Source organism: Cynocephalus volans, chromosome 11 (genome assembly GCF_027409185.1).
Source record: "Cynocephalus volans isolate mCynVol1 chromosome 11, mCynVol1.pri, whole genome shotgun sequence".
Lineage (NCBI taxonomy): Eukaryota > Metazoa > Chordata > Mammalia > Dermoptera > Cynocephalidae > Cynocephalus > Cynocephalus volans.
The window spans coordinates 36,720,090-36,745,655 of NC_084470.1; the positions used below are offsets into that span (position 1 = coordinate 36,720,090).

At 42.4% G+C, this 25,566-nt stretch overlaps 1 protein-coding gene across 8 annotated transcripts in view; it reads right to left on the minus strand.

The window, feature by feature from the left end:
- THRB (thyroid hormone receptor beta) overlaps positions 1-25,566 on the minus strand; it is a 388,788-nt gene that overhangs the window by 112,071 nt on the left and 251,151 nt on the right. For all 8 annotated transcript variants that reach the window (XM_063113671.1, XM_063113673.1, XM_063113669.1 and 5 more), the window contains exon 3: positions 10,200-10,263. In XM_063113671.1, the coding sequence (XP_062969741.1) occupies positions 10,200-10,221 (22 nt within the window). In that variant the 5' untranslated portion in view covers positions 10,222-10,263. The remainder of the gene's footprint in view (positions 1-10,199; positions 10,264-25,566) is intronic.

Below are 25,566 nucleotides of genomic sequence, written 5' to 3' on the forward strand. Positions count from 1 at the left end.
TCCCAGGCTAATTCTAATGTGCAACCAAATTTGGGCGGGACATGGTTAAGTCCTTTGCAAAGGAGGGGGGTTTGCTTTAATAACCTCAGGGAAGACTACTTAATACACCTTCCTTGGAGATTCACTATGCACATCAGCATGATAAATATTAAGAACTTCAGTTAAGGACAAAAAAAGTTAAACATAATCACTATTTGAAATCATTTAACCCACAGTTCCCCAGGCTTTGGGAACTGATGGCCCACATAGTCAGCAGTCTGCCGTGATGCCCCTGGGCAAGTCACTTTCCCATGCAGGCCTTAGCCTGCTGATGTGTAAACTGTGAGGTTTAGAGAAAATGATTCAGTTTAGCTCCAGGACCAACACAAGAATGCATCTGCACTCTGCAGGATTCGGGAGTTGGAGTTTCACACTAGTTTCCTTTTTTTACAACACAGCCAAATTCCAGAGCTAGAATGTCATCACAGCCACAACTTGAAAGAAAAGCAAAGACGATTAGAAAGGGCCTGGGACTTTTCAGTTGGGAATGATGGCAGGTGGTGCTGGCATATAAAAATAACTCTTGTTGCAAACAAAATAACATCATATATTCATTATTAACTAAATTCTTGTTGGGAAAAATTATTTTCAATTCTTTTTTTTTTCATATACATAAAATTCCTTTTAATATTTTCCTTCCATCTACAAATATATAGAGAAAGTGAATACAGAAAAAAAATTAAAGAGATTTCGTAAGATTACAAAGCTCTTTGAAAATTCCCTTTCCTTCCCCTTAGAGATATATCTTAGTATGGATTACCCAAAAAGCAGAATCTAAAATAAAGGATTGGTTGTTACTAGTTTAAAGGGAAAATATTTCAAAATGTTGGGTGGAGGGAGCAAGGACGGTAAAATAGAGAGGAAAGAAAGTCAATAAAAGGTAAATTATTAACCTGGTTACTACTGTGGGCTGTTGGGACTCAGCACTAGTAGGGACTCCCTGAAGAACCATGTGGAATAGCTTAATTGTGCCTCACATTGCATCCCTGCATCATTCACATTCATTACAACTTTTCTACCTGGAAGGGATTTTCCACCAAGAAGATAGTCACTAAATGACCCCTGGTGGGTGTGTTCAACTATTTGGGGTTCTTTATTACAGGGATAGAGGCCAATATTAACATTCATATTAAGTAGTATTAATTACATACCCATATCTACTTTGAATTTAAAATAAAATCCCCTCCCCCCAAAGAATAGTAAATTCGTTATCCAGTTAAATTTCAGGTTAAAATAAATACTTCCATAAATCAAATTTTAAAGACTAACTTTTCTGAAAATCTGTTTTGGCTTGTTAAAAGGTATGGAGAAAATATTACTCAAAGGAAATTATTTTTATCTTTTTGTCATTTGGCAATCGGGACTGGCTGCATATATAAGCGTTGAGTCATCAGCCTTTTGAAAAGAAGTGCCCTCTCTCTAACTCAGCAGGAAAAACTTTGAATTTCTAGATAAAAGTATTTTGTTTTGTAGCCCCAAATTGTTTCACTTTGGTAAAAAATCACAGCCTTTCTACATACTATGAGTGAGAAGCCCTAAGTGGTTCTCTTGTTTTTTCAATTCTTTCGAGGCACCTTGCACCGACATATGTGCAACTGCTGTGAACTTCCGTCGTAGAGAGGGAGACACATGCACACATAGTAGAACTGTTAGGTTGCAGTTGTTATGTGTGACTTTGCAGAAGTCAAGTGAAGACATGCCGGGCAACTCTTCGTTATAGCAGACTTGAAGGAGGTTGAGATGAGTTCATCAGAAGGATGATGTGGGGAGAGCGGGGATGAGGACACTGGGGTGGTGCTGATGGGGATGACGGTGGTGATGGAGGTGGCATGGGGGGCAGGGACCATGGGGTGAGGGGTAGGAGCAGGAGAAGAAGCCACACCTTGTAAAGATGACTTCTAGGAAGAATATAGGAAGAAAAAAGGATTTTTCTTCATTCTTCTGCTCCCATCTTTTACTCTCTGCAAATCCTTGACCTTTTGGCATTTTCAGCTTCCTGATCACCTGGCAACAACTCCAATTTGTAAAGTGAAGTCGCCCTAGAAGCAATTGTCTGAGTCCCCAGGAGTTTGGAAGGAAGGCTTTCACTAATTCGACGGGATTTGGTGAGATTTCATTAACTTGGTCTTTTTCAGAAAGCCCCCCACTTTTCTGGAGGAAGTTTCTCTTTCAGGAGAAGTTCAGGAAATTAAAGAGGGGAGGGTGGGAGAAGGACAGAGAGAGTCAGAGGACAGGAGGGCCAGTTCTTCTGTAGGTCGACTGTATGGCAAAGTCCACAAGGCTTTACCCGTTCATAGCGAATAAAGGCTCACTGTTCCTTTTGTTTCTGGGGAAAAAAGAAGCATTTGCTTTTGCTTTAAAAGACAAGGGTGATGTGTTAGCTATACAGAAATCTTCTTCTTTGTGGTTTCTAGTTTTTCCTCTTGTTGTGGTGGAAACTGGGAAAAGTTTTGAACGGAGGTGCTGGTCTCTGCTCTTCTGCAGACTGGCTGGACCATGCAGGGATGCTCACTCTCTTCCACCAATTTGTGCATGACCCGGGAAAAAAATGTGAAAGTATAAATCCCTACGATTTTCTCTTCCCTAACTTTTCAAAGTGAGTGGGTTCCCAAGGAAGACCTGTTTGTTTTGCTGAGTGAGAGTTTAAAAGGAGATGCCAGTGGGGGAGACGGAGAGAAGGGGCCCACGATCCTCGAAGGAAATGAACAGGTGGAGTTATGCACTGGAGTGGGGGAGACAGGCAGCGTGTGCAGTGGTGACACACCAGGTTTTCAGCCTCTTGGGAGAGAGGGAGAAGAGGACATGAGGTTCAGCAGTCACCGTGAGGAGAGGCTCTGTGGGAGAGATGTTCGAGGACCAGTTTACACACTTTCTATGTGATGTGTGGGTTTAACAGCCTCCCTTCTGCCCTCAAGGCATTCTGGGGAGGACTGACATTTCTTTTCTAGCCTACTTGCAGTGAGATTTTTATTTATTTTAGAAGTGATGCCATGCAGAAGAAGGAGCAAAAAGGCCTCTACTCCCTCATGTGGTTAAATACCCAAGAGAAAAAAGTTCTTTTTTTGTAATTGGCTCAAGCAACAGTAGAGCTAGCTATTTGGGCAACTTGGTATTTTTCTTTCTGCAAAATAATGTGGCAACATTTGTAATGTGTATAGACGGCTATATGGAACCCAAGGGCACATTTTATTTTTGGTCACAGCTGGGGAAACAGGAGTGCAGAAGAAAATGAAATAAGCCTCCAGATGCCCTTTCAGAATAATTATGCCAGGAAGGTATAAATCAACATAAAGTCTCCCTCCCTACTCCGGAACAACGTGGGAAAGGAAGCAGAGCTCCATGCTGGTGCTCCGTCTTGCTGGTCTCCCTTGGCTTCTGTTGTTACTTCCTTTGCAGGGGTGACAAGCCCCAAAACCTGAGGGCTTGGCTGTCCTGACTTTGGGAGAAGGGACAGAAGGCCCTCCACCACTGTCAGGTTTTCCCCTCCCTTCTCTCAAAGATTAAGGTAAGGGGACTTTGGGTCGATGGTTGGTGCATAAAAGGTTCATATGAGAGGGGGGTGTTGTGAAAATCTTGAACTTTAATCAAGTAATTCCTGCATCTAATTAAAAAGAGCTACAGGCTGCAATAGAAGTGCTAACTCATCCCAAATAACCCATTGAGCTCTGTCCCTCAGTACTCACCAGAAGACATTTCTAAGCTTGACAACAAAGAAATAAATCATAAAACAACACCTCGATAGAACTCATTATAAACTAAACACTTCGGTATGTCCAAAAATGCCATAGCATCATGTTTACAACTTATTTGTAAATGGTTCAAAATGAAAATTTGATAGAAATTCTTCATTAATCGTGCAAATTTGTGTAAGTATGATATTATTTCAAAAGAAGAAAAATTTTAAAATATTGCCATAAACAAAGAGACATATACTAAATTGGGGAAAATATTTGTAGCATTTATGATAGACAATGAATTAATTCCTTAATATCTAAATCATAAAAAAAAGACAAATGCTACAATAGAAAAGTTAAACAAACAGGTAAGTTACAAAAGAAGTGTACATGATAAAATGGAAGGGTACACGATAAAATGGAAGTTGCTTTGCTGGTGGGTGTCTCAATTGGTCCAATTATCTGGTTACAATTTGGCAACAGAAAAAGTTTTTAGGGCTGGCTGGTTAGCTTGGTTGATTAGAACACAGCCTTGTAACACTGAGGTCAAGGGTCTGGATCCCCATACCAGACAGCAGCCCCCCTTCCCCCCAAAAAATACAAAAAAAGTTTTTAAAGATGTTCAGTCCTTTTAATCCTGCATTTACTTTTACTTAGAAGAATTTATCCTAGGAAATAATCAGAGAGGTGTAAAAAAATTATGTATAAGTCAGTTCATTATGATATATATCTGTTATATCAATATATATTCAATAAATATATATTCATCATATATTATTTATGATAATGTTATGTTAATAGCCTAACAATCAGGGACTATATCAATGTATGATGGATTACTAAGTAGCCACGAATAAAATCCTTTTGAGGAAGAATATTTATTGATAATGGGAAATGGTAGCAATATGGACACTGTGAACATCAGTTAACTTTGAGTGGTGTCATTTTGCTTCCAATCACCTTCTTCCGTCAATAACCATGAAAAGTTATTTTACATAATTTGTAAGACTTTGATTCTATTTCTGAAGGAATGAAATGGCCATAAAGGAGCAGCTGAAAAGCCTAAGGAACACCTGAAGATCACCTTTGAAAAATGACATGGCCTTTACAATAAAATACCGAGTTTTCCCAATTTAAGTGTTTTGTTTGACTCAGAAAAACTTGTTCAGTAGGATAGTCTTAAAACACAAGATACATTCCCACAGGGTTTGCTTAAACCCAGACATCAGTGTATATATGCCTTATTTTATGAAAGTGCGATTTATAAATATTCAAATTGGAAGTGTAGGTAATCCAATTTTAAAAGTGGAAAGGGAATTAGGGAAGAACTAGTTTCAGTTTGTCATTTAATTGATAAGGAATCCAAGAAAGATTAAAAGACTTGTTTAGTTAATATCCCTAACACAAACAGCTTCTACAAATAATGAGAAAAAGACAAAGAGCACAATGGGCAAGTGGACAATAAATATGAACAAGTGAGTTACTGATGAAAACATGAAGTGGCTGATGAACAAGTGAAACATATTCAACCTCAGGAATAGTAAGGGAAATGTAAATTTTTTGAAAAAACCTATGTCATTCTTAATTTTCCTTAAAAAGCAAGCCCTTCCCAAACAGAGCAAGCAAAGCAAAAGTCTCCCAGCAGGAGGCGCTGGGCAATAGCTGGAAGCCGCTGTCTGTCCTGCACGCACCCCTCCCCTTGCATGAGGACGGGCTCGGCATCACTGCCTTGATAAAGACAAACACTGCACTAGGGAAGTTAAATGAACAGTTTCTGAATTACACAAAGCCGGGTTCAGTGCTATCATAACAGACCCTTGTGTCTGCCTCTTTGGGCACAAGTAGAGGAGTTTGAGTTTCTTAATTTCCTCTCCAAAGCCTCTAACTTTGGTATTTAAAATTTTAGGTATTTTTATCTTGGAACAAACTCCCCTATGCTGTAAATTATGGTTTTATTCAAAAGAGAGCTCATTAGAATGTCATAAATGCCAGCGGAATTCCCCTCAGATTATCCAGGAAGTGGTGCTTAATTCCAGACTAATAAAATGTCATATCAAGGCACTTTCTTACCTTTCTCTTTAAGAATCAGTATTTTTCAATGAGTCATTTCATACTGTCCTAATCTCAAACTAGGTGGGATAAAGCAATGAGAAAATTTTGGCAAGACTTGACTCCATTGTAGCTGAGATGAAATAACCCCAGAAAATAAATAATTTTCCATTTAAGTTAATGCCAAATTCATAAATCTAATAAGCATTGTAGCTGAAAGAACGTGCATACCAGAAATGTGCCTCCTTTATCTGAAAGTGCTGGTCTGCTTGGTTTTAGGAAAATAGATTCAATGTCCGTTAACTCTTGCTCATTTAAAAATGGTTTTCTTTTCCTAAGGGTTAATTGATTTCCTGTGTTGCATAACAGTAATATTACATGTTATGTTTTTTAAAGAAAAAATATCCATATTTGGCCTTTAATTATGCTCATAGAGTAAGCACTTAGTTCTGATAGCTTTTGACTTTATTATGGTCTCCCTTTAGGTTTCTTAAACATGTAGCCTGAGCTTGTAGCAAAAGGCAAAAGGACATCATTGTTTTATTCAAACATAAACAAGGGCATCTAAAGTAATGATTTTCTCATCTGAACCCATTAACATATACTGAGCATATTTGGGTATGAAGTGGATTTCTTTTGAAAATACAGCTATGATTAGTTTCTGTACTATGAAGCAAACGCTGGAAATGAAAACTCAGTCCTCCGCTAGGAGAGAGCTGGGTTTCCAGCTCAGCCTGCAAGGAAAGCATTCCAGCTTCCACAAGATCTCCTGAAAAGCTAGCTTAGTCTGGGACAGTCCTGGAGTGAGCCTCGATTCCTAGCTCAGCCCTTAAGCTGACCGGGCCTTGGGAGTTCTGCTCAACAATAGGCCCAGGAACTTCCTGGATCTCCTCGGACTCTAAAGCAAGGGTCAGCAAGCTACAGTCCATGGGCCAAAGCTGACCTGCTGCCTGTTTCACTAAAACACAGCCAAGCCCATTTGTTTATGTATAGCCTATGGCTCTTCATGCTACAATGGCAGAACTGAGTAGTTGTGACAGACCCCGTACGGAATGCAAAGCCAGAAATATTCTCTCACTGGCCCTTTACAGGAAAAAAAAAAAAAAAAAAAAATTGCCAATCCCTGATGTAGAGGGATGTGGGATGAATGATGACTGTTTCATTTCATCTAGAACTAATATACACAGCAAGCAAAACCTATTTTACTACCCACTTTTATACCAAGTTTTGCTATTTTCATATGTATCAGGAGGGTAAGTTCTTTGAGCCTATATCTTGTGAAGCTTCTTTAAATTATCATGGAGTATAGAGCCACCCTTGTGTAGCACTTGATGCCACACTGTCCCTTATCCCTTGGTTTTGCAATGTGGCAACCTGCTATCTAGTTATCTGTGTGCTCCCACATATGTGTGCCTGCAAAGACTTACACCATCACTCCTTCTGATGAGATTCCCATTCTTACCAGCATAAGGTTGTAGCTAAGGTAGAATGAACAGGTTTATAACACAAAAAGACTGAAATTTAAGTGGGGAAGAATATGGTCTCATTGGCAGTGGGGTTGAAATAGGAGGGGTAGGTTTTGGTGCTTGTTCATGTGAAATAAGATGAGGAGATGTGACCCTGAGGCCCTCGCTTCTCGCAGGTGTGAATCATTCTGGTTTGCCCAGGTGCTCTATCGTTTTGCCACATCAGGAGCTTAAGTGTAGGTTGGTAGACAGGCAGGGCAACGATGCTGGGAGGAAGAATGTTTATGGTCATTGGGAGGCTTTCAACCTTTCCAAAGGCTCAACAATAGTTGAGCAATAGTTGAATGGCAACCTTCAGTGGCTTCAGTTTGACAGGTCTCCTAGAGAATGGATTCTCAGAGGAAGTATCCTGCACATTTAGTCCATCTCAGAATGGGGAGGTGACAAGCATAGATTATCAAAGGTCAGACTGCATCCATGACATGCAGAAGTCTATGGGCATCTGCCCTGCTGCCATGGTAACCAGAAAGACCGTCATAGGCTTGGTGCTAGGCTGGAAGGTATACAGCTGAGGTCGTAAACTGACAGCTAATGGGTGGATTCCAGTCAGCAGACATATTTTTACTGGCCCATGAGTCTTTGATATTTTTATGAGTTTAAAAATTGGGATATTTCATTCAAAATTTGGATTTCCATCTTCTCTTGAAAATCTCTGGACATATTGGGCTTCATTCCTGCATGTCAGTGATTGCCTAGAGTGAGGGATGGCTTCCCTTCAGAGAAAACCTGAATTCTATAGTTTTGTTTATTTATTTTTTCCTTATTCCCAGACTTTGCAGTCACTGGCACTATCTACCTGGTCCTTGGGGCCTTTCAGTGCCTCTGTGCATTGCAAAAAGAACACGTGCACTTTATCTTCCTCTGGGTCATTCTGTCTCTCCTTGGACCCTTGCTAAGAGTTTCATAGCTCACTTGTGCCTTATGTGATTGAATCATATTCCTTTCTGACTCTACTGCTGAATGGAATTAATAGCCCACTTTTGGGATGACACATGAATTCTATGGCCACTAAGTATGTGGAGCCATTTGTTATATTAATCTGAATGACTGTAAAGAGCAAACATATTTGGTGTGCAGGGGTGATGTTAGGATGGCTAAAAAGTAACCTTTCACTGTGAATTATCATTTCCTCTCCATCATCTTTCTGGTGATGATGCATCTCATAATTTCTGAAGGCGATGGAAGCACATTTGTATGGATGCATTCACGGGGTTTAACAACACTTGTTGTCTTAGAAATAATTGTTGCTGCGGTCAAGATGGTGGAATAGATGGTCCCCAGCATCACTCTCTCCCACAAATCAACCAATTTACAACTATAGAAAAGCAACAACAGCTAAGCTGGGGCCATTAGAGCTCAGGGAAAGAGCAGGAGAGACCTGCGAAGCTTGTGAAGGTGGGAGAAGCCATGATGAGAGAAAGAAAAAACTGCTTGGAGTGTTTTGGGCTGCAGCCACTTTAAGGCTGGAGCTGCTGAGCACATGGAGCAGGAGCCAGCAGAAGCTAGAGCTGTGCCCTTTGGATGGAGTTGCTTGGACGTGGCAGGGGAGAAGAGGGCCTTGGTGGCCGCCAGGAGAGCGAGACCACTAATAAGGTTCCCATAGACCCACACGGGAGTGAGGAGCCACAACAACTGAAGAAAAGGAGCCATTCAGAGGCTGGTGAGTCATCATGAGGGACCTGTGCATGGCCCATCCCATGGGAAGTGTTTGCAGCATGGGCAGTCGGGGAGACGGGCTAACTGGGAGAACACTGGGACCCAGCAAGGATAGCCAACCTGACCCCCAATCAGCACAGGACCACTCAGAGGAGACTGGTCAGGAATATAGAATTGCATGGGGTGCAGTTTGATTAAAAGACTCAGGCCCAGATCAGAGTTTCTACACAACCCAGGTGCAGTGGGTTTCTGGAGAGCCAGAAGTACCTATAAGGTCAACCATTAAACCCTGAGCTGCACAAAAAGCCTTCCCTAGGGAAACAGCAACAAAGCAGCAATTTAGGTCAACCACACAGCTCAAGTACTGGTTCCTACAGGAAGTTCCTCCATTTTAGAAGTAAGCAAAAGACAAAAAATTAGTTCTGGCCCAGGCACACCACCAGCACCTCAGGGAGCCAAGGGACTTGAGGCATGGATCTGGGGACCAGACCCTCCACCCACAACCAAGCACACCACCAGCACTTTGGGGCTCCACCAGGGGCCTGAGGTATGGATCTGGGGTCTGGATACCCTCCCACAACCAGGCACACTGCCAGCACCTTGGGGCCAGACTGGGGTCCTGAAGTATGGAGTCAGGGACTGGAATCCCCCCCAACCAAGGAGCATGCCAAAAACATCACCTCCATGTGGGTGGCCCACCACAGCCACCACAGTAGCCAAGGCTGCCATAAAAGTGGCTAGGCATCACAACCACCATGCAGATGGTCCACCAGCCCCTGGAGTGCATTGACAGGAGAGTCACCAGCAGAGACCAAAGAAAAGAAGAGGATGTCTCTCTCCACAAAGCCCATTCCAGAGTGACAGAAGAAGCATCTGCTCTATGATAATATTGGGGGAACTGAACATACCTCTCAGCATTGGACAGATGATCTAGGCAACAGATCAATAGAGTAACCATTACTCTTTCAGAAGGAGAGAAGAACTCTAGCGTAATTGGGGTGGGGGGAGGGAGAAGAGGATGGGGAGAGATTGGACAAGGGGCATAAAGAATAAGTACAATTTGTAACAATGTATATACTAGTAATATTGATTTGATCAACATATATCAACTTTGAATCCCCAAAATATGTATAATCAATTATGATTCATTAAAAAAAAAAAAGAAATAATTGTTGCTAAGACTTTGAGGTTGATTTTTGGGAACCCTGTATTTCACTTTGGATGGAACAAAAATTTTTAAAAAAGATAATGGTACCTGTCATACTGTTGGGAGTCATAGGTTAGTAATCATTCTGGATCCTTTGTTTCTCTGACATCTCCTACAAAGAAAAATACAAGAAAAAAAAATCCAAGATTATAATCTGAATTTTCCATACTTTCTTTGGTTTCAAACAATATCATATACATTAATTAGCTTGTAGTAAGATTTGTCACTCTCACTTCAGAACTGGGGAAATCGAAGCCTAGGTGGGCTGTGTGATACAGGTAAATTTACAGGAACTCTTAAGTTTCATTTCAGGGATCCTTCTATAAACATGATTTAAAAATAATATTTTTTTCAAGGTCACATTTTTCCATCTCAGGTTTTTAAGAAAGCTACCTGCTCACCCATTTGCTGTTTTTCCCAAGAATGGCTGAGATGTATTAGCACCTTCAATCTACAGCCTTGCTTTTTAAAGTGTGTTTTGTGGACCAGCAGTTTCAGCATCATCTGAGAGCTTGTTAGAAATAGAAAATTTATGTCCCACCCCCCAACCTACGCAATCAGAATCTGCATTTGGACAAGATCTCCAGGTGATTCACGTGCACTTGAAAGTCCTAGACACACTACTCGGGAGAACTGAATCCGTGTTCTCATTTTCCCATTTATGACTTTTCTCCACCAGAGCTGAACTCCTCCCCGTCAACGCTACATTAATGAGATTCAAAGGCAGCAGACAGACTTGGCTCTCAGACTGGGAATGAGGCCAGTGGTGTCAGTGACCAGAGGTGCACCGACCAACAGAAGAATGCTGCAAGAGCATGGTGGATGACACTGAGGGACACCAGGAGCTGATGAGTGCAGGTCAGAGTACTTCAGCATGTTGTTGGGGATAGATCGGCATTAGGTTTCTTTTTCTGGCAGAGTTCTGTGTCCTGTGATAAATGGTGGCAGCATGGTGGCTTAAAATGGCACCGAAGCTCAGGACATCGGCTTGAGGGCCAATGCTGACATACACTAGCTGTGAGATCATGACAAGTCATTTCAAAGCACTGGAATCTCCATTTCTTCCATGTAAAATGAGGAAACAAATGCTTGCTCCACTTATTTCACAAGGCTGATGCTTCTGAGGTTTACAGATGATGTGAGTGACAGTGCTGGGTAATCTATAATGTACTGTGCACTTGAAAGCCATTGGACAAAAGAGGAACCATCTTTATGTTAAATAGCTGGTTGGAGAAGAGGAAGTACATGCATTATGTTTACAACACAGATTTATATACAGCCATTCATTCTCTGTCTCCACATCTAACACTGCATCAATGACTACACACCTGATCACAGTTCTTGTCCCATCCTGTGTAAATTACGTTTATGTGGCTGTCTTTCCCACTAGGCTGTAACTCTTTATGGTAGGGATTCTGTCTTTCCCATTTTTATATCTTCCATATTGAGCAGAGCAGCAGGTACATAATAGGTACTCAGCAGCATATGCTGAACAACTGAATAAAATGAAATGAAGCTGATGTGGCATGGTACAGGCCACCTGCATTGGCACCTGATACAACAGACAGCTATTACTAGGAAAGTGCCTTCTTGTGACTGATTAGCTTTTCAAGGGTCACCAGCCACAGGCCCTCTGTTCTGTCCTCATTCACCTGTCCAGCTGCCTTCTGAGTGGGAGGGACCAAGTTCTGAGATGCCCTAAGGTGAGAGTACTGGTCATGCCTACAGTGCTAAATGTCCTGACTCTGTTTTCTTAGAAACTATGCTGCCATCACCTCCCCCTCCCAACCCATGGAAGCTGCCATGTTTTCACAGGACATTGTTCCTGAATGTTCTGGAGAGGATGAGGAATGTGGCTCAGGCTGGGCCAAGCACAACGCCCCACCTCTGGCCAGACTGTTTCAAGACCTGAAGTGGGTTAATGAGATGCCTTTTCAGGATATTTGGAGAGAGAAAAAGGAAGGGAGGGAGGGAGAGATTGAGAGGGAGAGAGAGATTGAAATTATTGAGTTCCTCTCTAGGGGCAGAATTTATCAGAAGTTAAAACTCTACAAGTGTCTGAGGCCATGTTTCTCTCAGCCACATGGACAAAGCCCACGTGAAGGGGAGAGAGGATCAATCTGACTTTCACACAGAACCTGAGGTGAAAACAGAATGCCATGGCCTCAAACCCCTGGCTTCAGTTTTCCCTGAGGCCCAGCTGTGCCCCCCCCTGCCCTCCAGGGGTTTGGCTGCTCAACCCTTCCTTGGATACCCTGAGCAAAACATTTTCCCTTTTACCTAAACTGGTTCAAGTCAGAGTTCTGTCACTTGCAACCAAAAGAATCCTGACTGATAACACCTGTACTAAAATACAACATTAATACAAATGTGTCAGAATAGTTTTATATCCTTTTTCTCATCTCAAAAGTGAATCTATAAAATCCCAGTTAGGGCCAACCCCATGGCTCACTCAGGAGAGTGCGGTGCTGGGAGCGCAGCGGCACTGGGAGCGCCAAGGCCGTGGGTTCGGATCCTATATAAGGATGGCCAGTTCGCTCACTGGCTGAGCACGGTGTGGGCGACACCAAGCCAAGGGTTACGATCCCCTTACTGGTCACAAACACACACACACACACACACACACACACACACACACACACACACACACACACACACACACACACACACACACACACACACACAAATCCCAGTTATAGTCTTGCTATACCATCAATTAAAAAATATCTCTATTTTGGAATTCCACTCGAACAGGCATAAGAACTACAGAAAAGTATTGTGTGTGAAGCAGAAAGTATCCAGGGATAGGAAAAAAAAATTATTAAAGCCTTAAAAATAATGTCAACACAACAAAATTTAGTATTGATTTTCTATTTAGTACTATTTAGTTCTATTTTCCTTCAACTATAGCATGATTTAGTACTTTAGTATTACTATTAGCATATTATAGCAGCAGTATTACTATTACTATAGCATTAATAGCAAACTAATGTTCCCATTACTAATTACTATTACTATAGTACTTTAGGATTGGGTATTATTTAGTATTTAGTAATATTTAGTACTGGTTTCCTTCAATGAACTCTGGAGTTTTAAATGTAATTCCAGTAAAACTTCTGTCAACCCTCCGAGGTAGTCAAGTGTCCCAGGGCCTCATTTCCTGGTCATACGATAAGACATCATGGGTGTCAGTGGCGTGCTCTTTACTGAGGTTGGAAAGCCAGAGATGGTCCTCTCCAGAGCCATGGCAGGGGCCTGGGGCTCACCAGCAGATCCTGGGTCAAAGGAGAAAACAAAGTCCAAAAGAGCTTAAAAATAAAGGAAGCTGAGTTAATTTACTTGCCAGGAAGGAGACAAGCACAGTGACAAGTTTTGCTGAGCAGGTCAGTGAAGAGGAAGATTCTGTGCTTCTGTGTTAGAAAGGTGGTGCTGTGCTAATGAAGTACTGACAGCATGTTGTCTAGGACGCGCTGAGTCACAGGTCTGTATATCACTCTTTGAAACAAGGCCCATTGCTCGTTGGTTGGGGAAGAGTCTGCAATTAGATCCAGCGAGGGTCTGTGTATGGGGCCCTGCAGAGTTGATGGTCCTTCAACAGCTTCAAGTTCAGCAACAGTTGAGGGGAAGGGCCATCCATTTAGTCTCCCAGGCAAGTGCTACAGAAGAGGAAAGTATTCCTTCCACATGGTCATTCATTTGTTCTGACAGTCAATTGAGAGGCCTTGATTGAGGCCTACTCGGTTCAGGAAACGCCCAGGATTTTGCTCAAAGACAACACTGCAGTCTGCCTGCAAGCAGCTTATAATATAACAGAGGGAAAGGACCACATAAAAAATAAATGCAAAAATGTATACAGGTTTCATCTGATGAGTCTCTTCAGCATAGACTGAGGCGCAAGGGAAGAAGAAGGGTCATTTCTACCTGGGCTTCTCAGGAAAGGCATCTGCATGGAGGTGGCTGTGGACCTGAGGGCCCTACTTTTAAACAGGCCTCTCCCCAGGTTATGATTTAATCCCTTGTTCTCATCCTTGTGCTCCTAAGGCACAAGGACTACTCTGCAAGAAATGAATCTTGTAGAGACAAACTGGGTGACTCCTTTATACTACTTTACACTACTTTAAATAGCGGAGTGATATAATTCGAGTTTTTAAGGCTTTACAGTGGTTGCTGCGTGGAAAGCAGACTGGCTGGGTGCCATGGCAGGTCCAGGAGAGATGAGAGCAGCTAAAACTTGAGTGGTAGCAGTGGAGGTGGCAAGAGGGTGAGGGACTTGGGTGCCATTTAGGTAGAAGTAATAAGACATGGTGATGAAAGTAACATGTGCATTTAATACTGGGATAAACACTGGGGGTGCAGATAGGTTAAAATGGGAGGCTCTCTGCCCTCAAGGAATTTACAACACATTTTACAAGCTGGCTGGGAAGGAGCAGCTAAAAATACAAGTCACAGACGCTGTGTGCCAAGGGGCAGTGCTGAGAATCATGCAGGGCCGAACCTTCCTCTCCCTCCTTCCATTCTCAGTCCAATGCCATGTCCCTTAGGTAAAGCTCATTCTCCTGGGAAGAGTGGAAAAGTGGGCATTCACTTCAAACACATAAAATGCATTTATATTTTAAAAATACAAATGATGGGAAAGTTGTTATTGTGAACTTTGAAACTGAAAATTTAATGGAATTATTATCGACACTTAGGAAATAGGTCCAGGGACTTTGGAAGACATCAGGCTCCCTGAAAGCCACTGAGCTATGGCTGTTGCTAACAACTCAAAGGCCATCTTAGGCTGCATGGACAGAAATACAGCCCCAAAGAAAGATGTCTCTTGTACAAAGTCCTGGATGATGGAAAACATACCTTAAGGAAACATTGAAGGGAATCTTGAAAAGAGAAGAGTCACATGAAGGTTAGAGAATGGTCTTCAAATATTTGAGAAGCTGTGCTGGGGACTGGATGCCCCCCCAACCTCACTGAAGCTTAATTCCCACTGTGACTGTAGAGGGTGGGAAATCCTGTTATGATAATTTAAAGGGGGGGCCTTGAAGAGGTGATTAGATTGTAGAACCATGCCTAGTGAATGGATTAATAATGGTGGTCAGACGCATAGCCACAGCAATCCTGAGCAAAAATAATAAAGCTGGAGGCATAACACTACCTGATTTTAACTATATTACAAAGCTATAATAACCAAAACAGCATGGTACTGGCATAAAACAGACACATGGATCAATGGAACAGTATAGAGAACCCAGAAATTAACCCATATTCTTTTTTTTTTTTTTTTTTTTTTTAAAGTTCATAGAAAAATTTGTGCTATCTTTTAATTCCATTTTTCCATGAACATTTTTTTTTTGTACAAATGACATTTTTTTTTTTTTTTTAAATTTTATTTTGTCGATATACATTGTAGCTGATTATTGCTTCCCATCACCAAAACCTCCCTCCCTTCTCCCTCCCCCCCTCCCCCCCGACAATGTCCTTTCTGTTTGCTTGTTGTATCAACTTCAAATAATTGTGGTTGTTATATCTTCTTCCCCCCCCCCCCGGTTTGTGTGTGTGTGTGTATGTATGTGTGTGAATTTATATATTAATTTTTAGCTCCCTCCAATAAGTGAGAACATGTGGTATTTCTCTTTCTGTGCCTGACTTGTTTCACTTAATATAATTCTCTCAAGGTCCATCCATGTTGTTGCAAATGGCAGTATTTCATTCGTTTTTATAGCTGAGTAGTATTCCATTGTGTAGATGTACCACATTTTCCGTATCCACTCATCTGATGATGGGCATTTGGGCTGGTTCCAACTCTTGGCTATTGTAAAGAGTGCTGCGATGAACATTGGGGAACAGGTATACCTTCGACTTGATGATTTCCATTCCTCTGGGTATATTCCCAACAGTGGGATGGCTGGGTCGTATGGTAGATCTATTTGCAATTGTTTAAGGAACCTCCATACCATTTTCCATAGAGGCTGCACCATTTTGCAGTCCCACCAACAATGTATGAGAGTTCCTTTTTCTCCGCAGCCTCGCCAGCATTTATCGTTCAGAGTCTTTTGGATTTTAGCCATCCTAACTGTTAACCCATATTCTTATAGCCATCTGATCTTTGAGAAAGGCAGCAAGTCTACATACTGGGGAAGAGACTGCTTTTTCAACAAATGGTGCTGGGAAAACTGGATACTCATATGTAGGAGAATGAAACTAGACCTGTATTTTTCACCATATACCAAAATCAACTCAAAGTGGATTAAAGAATTAAATATACTTCCTGAAACAATAAAACGCCTTAAAGAAAACATAGGGGAAACATTCCAGGAAATAGGAGTGGGTACAGAATTCATGAATAGCACCCAAAAAGCACAGGCAACTAAAGGTAAAATAAACAAATGGAATTATATCAAACTAAAAAGCTTCTGCACAGCAAAAGAAACATTCAACAGAATAAAAAAACAACCAACAGAGTGGGAGAAAATATTTGAAAACATACATCTGACAAAGGATTAATATCCAGAATATACAAGGAACTCAAACAACTTTACAACAAAAAACCAAATAACCCAGTTAAAAAATGGGCAAAGGAGCTGAACAGACATTTCTCGAAGGAAGATGTACGAATGGTCAACAGACCCATGAAAAAGTGCTCAAATCACTCAACATCTGGGAAATGCAAATCGAAACCACTCTGAGATACCATCTCACTTCAGTTAGGATGGCTAACATCCAAAAGACTGAGAACGATAAGTGCTGGAGAAGTTGTGGAGAAAAAGGAACTCTCATCCACTGTTGGGGGGAGCTGCAAAATGGTGCAGCTTTTATGAAAAATGATATGGAGATTCCTCAAACAATTACAGATAGATCTACCGTTTAACCCAGCGATTTCACTGCTGGGAATATACTCAGAGGAATGGAAATCAACATGCCGAAGGGATACCTGTTCTCCAATGTTTATTGCAGCTCTATTTACAATAGCCAAGAGCTGGAACCAGCCTAAATGTCCATCATCTGATGAGTGGATAAGGAAACTGTGGTACATCTACACAACGAAATACTGCTCTGCTATAAAAAGAACAAAATACTACCATTTGCAACCACATGGATGGACTTAGAGAAAATTATATTACGTGAAACAAGTCAGGCACAGAAAAAGAAATACCACATGTTCTCACTTATTTGTGCGAGCTAAAAATTAATAAATAAACACACAAACAAATAAAGGGTGGGGGGAAGAAGACAGAATAACCACAAAAATTCCTCCAACTATTTAAGCCAAGTGCACAGATATGATGTGCGGGGGAAGGGGACAGGGTGGAGAGGAACAGGTAAAGGGGCATGAAAATCAAGTACAATGTATTTTGAGAAGTAAAATAAAATAAAATAAAATAAAAAAATAATGATGGTTAGGGGCATGGTTCTGTGGGCTTAAAAGGAGAGTGCATGAGGAACAATCTCTCTCTCTCTCTGCTCCACCATTATCTGCCAGGCAAGACCCCTGAATTGCTGTGAAACCACCACCAAAGAAGACCCTCACCAGATGTGTTCCCTGTTCTGTGGACTTTCCAGCCTCTGAAACTGTAAGCAAAATAAATTTCATTTTCTTACAATTACCCAGTTCCAGGTATTTTGTTATAAGCAACAGAAATGGACTAACACAAGCTGTCCCATGGAAGAGTTTAAGCGTGTTCAGTGGACTGAGGACAGGAGGAGAGATGCTGCTGGAGAGTGCTGAGGGGGACTTTCTCTGCTCTGTCTTGGGACTGAGAAGATGCACATCTCACAGACAGGGGTGACTGCACAGAGGAAAACTCTCCGTGCTTGGGGATGCTTTTCCTTCTCAGGGCATATTGAGCCTCTCTTGAGAAGCCCAGCATCCTTATGCTGCAATAAAGCAGATGCCGTGTGTGTGATCCGGTTCCAGGGACAAGCTAAAGGCCTGCTCCATCTTTCCCTTCAAATTCTTCTCTAAAGCTTCATTCTTTGGCTTACTGGATCTCAATTATTGGGACTTGTGCTTACACAAAGAATGCAATGAAAGTTATAGGCTCCTCCCTTGAAAAATGGACAAATGACTGGCACATATGTTCAGGGGGTTCACAGACACTTCACAGACACAAAACCTGTTCATAGATGCCACATTAAGCTTTGACCACAGACTTTGATCACTATTGAAATGCAAATAGCTAATGGAAAAGAAATAAGTTGACATAAATATAATCTACTGAATAGAATGAAAAGGAGATATTAGAGCTATTTTTGGTCTGGGGCAGAAAGAAGAGAATCTATAAGCAGTGGACCCCTTCGTGGGTGGAAGAAAGATGCGTTTCTAAGGAGCAAGGCTAGAGGTTGAAGAGAAATCCACAAACCTAAGGATTTGGTCTAGAGCTGTCCCCTTTACTCCATCAGACCCCAGCTCAGGCTCTGGATCATTCAAGATGAATTACTTATGGAGCTTCCCCCGGGAAGCTTAGGTGAAGACTTAGGAGCAGAAGAGGTGGACAGGAGGGATAAAAGATATGTCTGAAGGCACCGAGGAGACGGTGATTAATTCTACCTGTGTGAGTGGACCCAGGGGTGACATTTGAGCTTGGCTTTGAAAAAATGAGCCAGGAAGTTTCCCAGGCAGGGCATGAAAAGTGTGGCTCAGGAAAATCATAAGGGCACAGGGTATGTGATTTGGGGACGAGGTGGGGGCGGGAGAGGAAGTGGCCAAGAATGATGCTGCAAATGTAGTTTGAGGCCAGATGGTGAAGAGTTTTGAAAGGTTTGCTATGGAATCTGGACTTTATCCTGTGGGAAATGGGGCGCCGTGGAAGGTTCTTAAGGGAGTGACCCATTTTGAGCAATAACCTTGCTGTGGTGTGGAGGAGGAGTGTTCAGGAAGGTAAACTCCTTGGTGGCACCTCTTTGAATGGGATCATTGCTATTTCTCCATCTCTGTATTCAAGGCCACAGAGCTAGACTAGTGCCAGAGAGAACACCCCAACTCTTTCTTGTAGAACTCCAGACCACACACATACCTTTGTCCTCTTGTGTTTCCTTTTTCACTACAGATGCTACAGCATTGAAGGGACAACTGTAAAGATTACCCCTTAAAAATCTTTCCATGTAGACCTAGTGAGTGTTCATACAATCTGTAGGCTGAATCTGAGATTACTGCTCTCCCTTCCATCTCAACCAACCTTTTCTGAGGAGGGTGTTTTGTGGCCTTTTCAAACCATCTTCTGTAGTTTTCTTCTCCTTGGCTTTCTCAGGAGGAAGTGTGTCAGAATGTCATGCAACCTCATATGCCAGAATGGTGGAATTTAACAGGATTTATCAATGCGTACTTCATCAGGGCTTCATGAGCACCCCAAGTAGCCACAGCTGGACTTGGGGCTGTGGGTAGGGGGGCCCTTATGAACAATTCTCTTGGTTTAAAGGGTCTGATGCCCAAGTATTAGGTTACTACAGACTCTAAACTGAGACCATTAACCCCAGGAGGGCTCTCAGAGGACAGGGCCACCTTCTCATCTGGCATTGAGCAAATGTGACCATTGGACACTCTAGATTTCCTAAATAGAAGGATTAAATGTCGCTATATGAAAGGAGTGCACAGCTTGGGGATTGTCTTGAAGTTGTGCTTATGTAGAAGGCAACTGTTTTTATGAAGTTTATTTGGTATTATGGGGTGTTGGGCACTGCTGGAGTTTATGGGATGGGGCCAGAGCCCCTCACCACACCCTGTCCCTACTTTGGCCTTGGCACTGCTCGGTCTGTGGCACCTGGAGCACAGCTAGGTAAATGAAAGTGGCTGTCCCCTCAGAGTGGGCAGCACCCCACACTAGGAGGGCAGTGATGGTGTTTCTTGGGCATTTCTTGCCCTTGCTTTGGAAAGTACAGTTTCTCCTGCTGTCTCTCTTCTCTTACAGGGAAAAGTCCATCAAATCTTTGACCCTGACATTTGGGTAACATTTTTAAGAACAAGTTCAATCCCAGGTAAAAAAGAAATACTCCTGGATTGGGAGTCATTCCAGGTGGTTTTGAGTCTCAACTCAGGATTCTGGGTTCCTTTACTCTCTGAGCCTCATTTGTAAAGTGAAATAATGACCCACCCTCCCAGGGTTATGGTGGGGACCCAGGGAATTGGAAAGTGCTTTGTAAATTTAAAAGTAGGACACCAACGTAAGGTATTAGAAGATTTCTTCATTATTATAGTCATAATTATTACAATCTATTCCCCTCCTGGCCAGACCTAATCATCCCTGAGGCATGGGGAATTGGGGCTATCTGGTCTCTACTTTAAGGTGCCCTGAGGTGCCCTCATGAACAGCACAGAAGCCCATCTTTCCCAAGATAAAATGGAGATGGAATCACCTAGACACCATCACTCCCAAGATAAAATGGAGGTGGAATTACTTCTCCCTCACCTGTAATTCTCGTCTTTCAAGGCTGAATTTTACTTTTGTGAAAAAAAATTTCTCTTTCAAGGTTACCTTTCATGTTCATTAAACTTTGCTATTGGGAGTAATGAAGACTGGACACAGAAATGAATTTGTCCCCAACTCTATAGCATCCTACAGGCAGCTCCGGTTGTCCTTCCCAGAGGTCTTCACATTTTAATAGTAAATGTAGGACCCAATGAAATGAATATATAATGGTTGAATTTCTGAGGACAGGAACACAAATAGAACTCAAATAGAGGAGAACTGAAGCAAGGTGTATTCAAACCATACCACACTGTGATCCACCTTTTACACTTGATAAAACTATTAGGGAATGTAGTATCACAAAATTAGTAAGAGAAAAACATTTTTTAAAAGGCAGTGTAGTTATATTGAGGATAGAACTGGTTAAAAAAGAACATAAGACTCTGAGTTAGTTAATAAAGATGTGAAAAAAAATAGTGGAAGCTTTGCTTATCCCACAGCCCAGATGCTAATCCAAGTGGATCACATGTCACAGGGGAAGGCAAAGTCGGAAGGCCTCCCTGGGGAATGGCCGGACACTTGGCCCCACATAACAGACATTAGCAAGTGACTAGTGAATGGCAAAGCTATAATTTTCATCTCAGATTTTCGGCAGTCACTCTCGGTGTTTTGCCTTGCGGGGTGTGGAGGTTGGGGGATGGGAGGGGGACAGCCCAGGAGACAAAACAACCAGAGTCTGTGGTTGAAACTGAGCTTGATTTGCTGAAGCTGATTTTTTTTCTCACTGTTGTTGTTCTTAGCAAAATGATTAGCCTTTGCTTCCACCCCACCCACTTCTTTTAACTCACATTCAACAATCTCATTCTGGGCTCATCTCCACTCTTGATTTTAACCTGTGTGCATGCCAAATCATTGACCTCTTCTTTCTCTTGCTCTGCCCCTCTCTTTTTCCCTCTCTCCCAGGCAAAGTCACCACGGCACGTTGCAAAGAGCATAAGTCCTGCCCCTAACCAACAGAATGACATGTGGGGCATCAACAGCTGCCTTCTCCAGGTGGGATGAGGGCATCCATCTCAAAGGGGAATGTGTGGACTCAACAGGGTAAATGTACTTGAGACATGAAAGCATTTTTCCACTTTCAAACATGCTAGGTTCTGGGGCTAGTAAAATCCTATTTCTGCTATGAGTACAGCAGAGAGTTAAGGTACTTGTCAAAGATCCCCAAACTCCTGAGCTGAGCCTGAGTAAAGTCCTGTTTCTGCTTTGAGGACTGCTAGCAGGACTGCTAGGGGTGGTATTCCTGGCATCGGAGTGGGTTTTAAAACAAACGAAAAATTTCTCTGCTCTAAAACCATCTGCTACATCTAATTTATTGTCACAGTGAGCGAAACATGGAGCACTTTTTAGCCACACGATGTAGTGATAGAAAAAAGTTTTGAGGCCAATTCTGAAAGTATCGACTTGATCATTTTATGTGTACAGCACGTTTTCCTCATAGTTACCTTTCTCTACAGGTGAACTACCCTCTCTGAATGCTTCTAAGAAACAGAAGCTGGTCTCTTAAGAGGAAGTGGCATAGGTGGTTTCAGGAGAGTCTGACACAGCAGGAGAAACGTCAACAGATGCCATGGTAGCCAAAGCAAGCGGTTAAAGCTGACTCTACTGACACCTGGTGGACCATAGGGTAGCTTCTCCATGCCAAGGAAAAGCTTAAAGGTGCTTGTGTGTTGTGTGTGCACGTGCACATGCGAGTGTGCTGTGTATATGTGTGCAAGTGTCTGTAATGAAGGGACTCAAATCACATTCATCATGTCAGGGGAATTAAATAATTCCTGAAGAATGAGGGTTCCACGCAGAACCAACAGATGCCTGAATATATCATTGTGGTTAGGTGACTCACTGAGACACATGAAAAACAACAAACAAGAATGCGAAAATGAAACATTAGGACTGAAGCAAATGATTTATTATTGATTTAAAAACTTGTTTGATGATAAATAAGACAACAACAAACAACCCACTCCCTCCCCCGACCCTGGACAGACTCTATTATTTGATGACCTGATAGAGGTATCATCTACAGTTTAAAAAAAAAAAAAATTCAATCTGGTCTCCCAGTCTGAGCTCATGTTCTGCTGCCTCTGGAATCTGCAGTGAGCTCCTTGCAGATTTTTAAACTGGGATGAACAGAATAATCTTCCTAAAGGGGTGTTATGAAGACAGCTTTGCTCCTAAAATTCCTTGATGATAAAAATTCTCTTAATAAATATAGCTGTAATTGTTCACTACTTCAATGCCAAATGGTAGGCAGGGGACGAGGATGCATTGCAGAGTTCCTATAGAAATAGACCTCAGAAACTTTATACAGTCTCCATTTTCCCCTTTGTTAGGTTCTGGTTTGATACTGCTTGGTAAAGATCCTTATGGTTAACTTTATCAGCAAATTCAATGGTTTCCTGTGAGGCGTCCTGTGCATAGTACAGCACACACAGCCTGAATTTTGTCTTTCAACAATCTGTTTTAAAGGTGATTTTCAGGAATGCACCAGAGCAGTTATTAGTTAAAATTTGTAAGAATTGACCCATTATGTTGAGTCATGACGAAAGGGCTGGGATATTAAATAAGCATTTAGGTTATTATCATTTTCTTCAAATCACAGGAACCTTGGTTAAGGGTGGAGCAAGGGCTGAGGTGGGTAGATCTGGTAAGAAGGTTAGAAAGAAAAGAAGCCCCTCGAAGATACATGTAGCTGTAATAATTTTCTTTTAGCTTTTTTCTTCTGACATTTAAGTTAAATTTGGAATGTGTATCTCCTTAAATGTGCTGCTTGAATGTATGATCCTGCTAGAATGTGTACAGTCAAAACACACCTGGGGACAGTGATGCTATAACACAGACATTCCCAACTTTCTCACTGCAGGGCAATCTGTGTGTTTCGGTAATTTTTTCACAGTGACATCAAGTCAAAAGAAATACTTAAATGCTCTGTTTATTAAGTAATTAGCTACAAACAGCCTGATAGTAGTATTTGCATGGTGTTGCTATGTTTCCCTCAAAACTTAAAAACATCCCACTGTGTTCCTGTGGGTTTGCTGTGGCACTCCCAGGGTGCCATGGTGCAGAGTTTGGGAACCACGGCTATAACATCTTTCGAAATTAGTGAATAAAGTCCGAGCGTGTGATCTGCCTGATCTCCATTCATGTCTCACTCTTTGATCTCCATTCATGTCTCACTCTTTGTGTGGCCATCACCTCAGAATTTGACCTTTAAGTTTCACCCTGCTAGGCACATCTGCCTGGCTTATACTGAACAAGAGAATGAGACATAGAATGAGGTCTTGGGAAGGTTTAAGGCAGTCCTGAGAATAAACCAGGTTTGTTTATCATTCAGTAGTTTCTGAGCCCTATCATATGAGGAGTTGTGATGAAGAATCTAAAAAGTGAAAGAACACAGCCCTTACATCATCTAAGAAGGGGGATGCTATAAGTTATGTTATCACTGGGAATTACAGGGAGGCCAGAGATAGCTGAGAAGCCGGCTGGTTATGAACGCTTTAAGTGGAAATCTGACAAATGAGCATGAGATGTTAAGTACATGCCAGAACACTTGTATGAGGACCTCCATAGATGGGTAGATGGCAGGTTGCCTGCATTTCCATCCTGCTCCATTTCTGACTTACAGGTGGCAATGAGCCACCTATAGCTACCTACAGCATAAGCTGAACTAGTGGTTCTCAAGCTCTGGTGAGCACCTGTAGGGCATGTGAAAACAGACTACTGGACTCCACCTGCAGTAGAGAATCTGGTCCAGTTAGCTTTGGGGCACCTGAGAGTCTGCATTTCTAGCAAATTCCCAGGTGATCTATCTACACTTTCCAGGGACTGCCTGTTGAGAGCCAATATGAGCCTTCTCTAGAACATTTCCAGTGCAAGGGCACTTACATCAGCCAGCGCACCCAGTTCTGTTGCTGGACCATCACCTTCCCTGAAAGCCAACTGCATTGTAATTGGGCACCCCTGAATCTGGGACACTCAAATCCTGTGGTAGTAAAGTGACAATGAGACATGTTATGTGAGGGGTTTTTGCATCCTCACAGAGGTCGGCTTTGCACTCTGCTTACTTGTAAGTATGAGGCACAACCACGGAGGCTGCAGGAAAAGGGGCTCTCAGTTCTCAAGGAGGGAGCTCATGGCAGAATCACTCAAGGAGCCTCGCCCACCACTGCCAGGCCTGCCAGGCCTGCCAGGCACGTGTACTTAGGAAAAGCTTCCCGTGCGATTCTGTTGAGAACTCCCGTTCATGACAGAAGTGTGTCAGCATGAGTGTGGGGACAGGTCACCCAACTGTCACCTCTTATCCATAAAGCCATTCACTCTGTGGCTGCAAGCCCCTGTACGTGCCCAGATTTGGAGTCCCTGGACATGACCCTGTTGGATTATGTCCTTTCAACTTCCTCAGCTTTGCTTCTCTTCCTCTGCCTCTTGCCACCGTTCCTTGGTTGGTGGCAAAATCACAGCCAGTGTGGTTTATCCAAAATTAGCACATTGCTAATTAAAAACCATTAGCTACGCACTCGAGAACAGATTCAAAAAGTGGCACCAATAAATCAATCGCGTCATCGTGGTAGACTCGGTACTCAATCCTCATTGCCTGCCTTGTGTATTTATTTCCTTAGAGCAGGGTTCTCAAAGTGTGGTCCCCAGATCAGCACCATCAGCATCACCTGGGAATATGTTAGAAATGCAGATGCTCCGCCTCCCCCCAGCCCTACTGAATCAGGGGCTTCAAGGGTGGGCTCCAGGAGTCTGTTTGCACAAGGCCCCCAGGCGATGCTCCTGATGCGCTCGAGTTTGAGAACCAGCTCTGTAGTGATTGTGTGCTCCCCTGCCCACCGCCGTGAATCAGAAGGTCTTCCAAAGGTGGGGACAACCCTCCCTCCTCTCCCCACAAATTAGCACATAGATTGGCACATCGTAGGAGCTCCAGAAACACTTGCTATTTATTGAAGCTGGGGCAG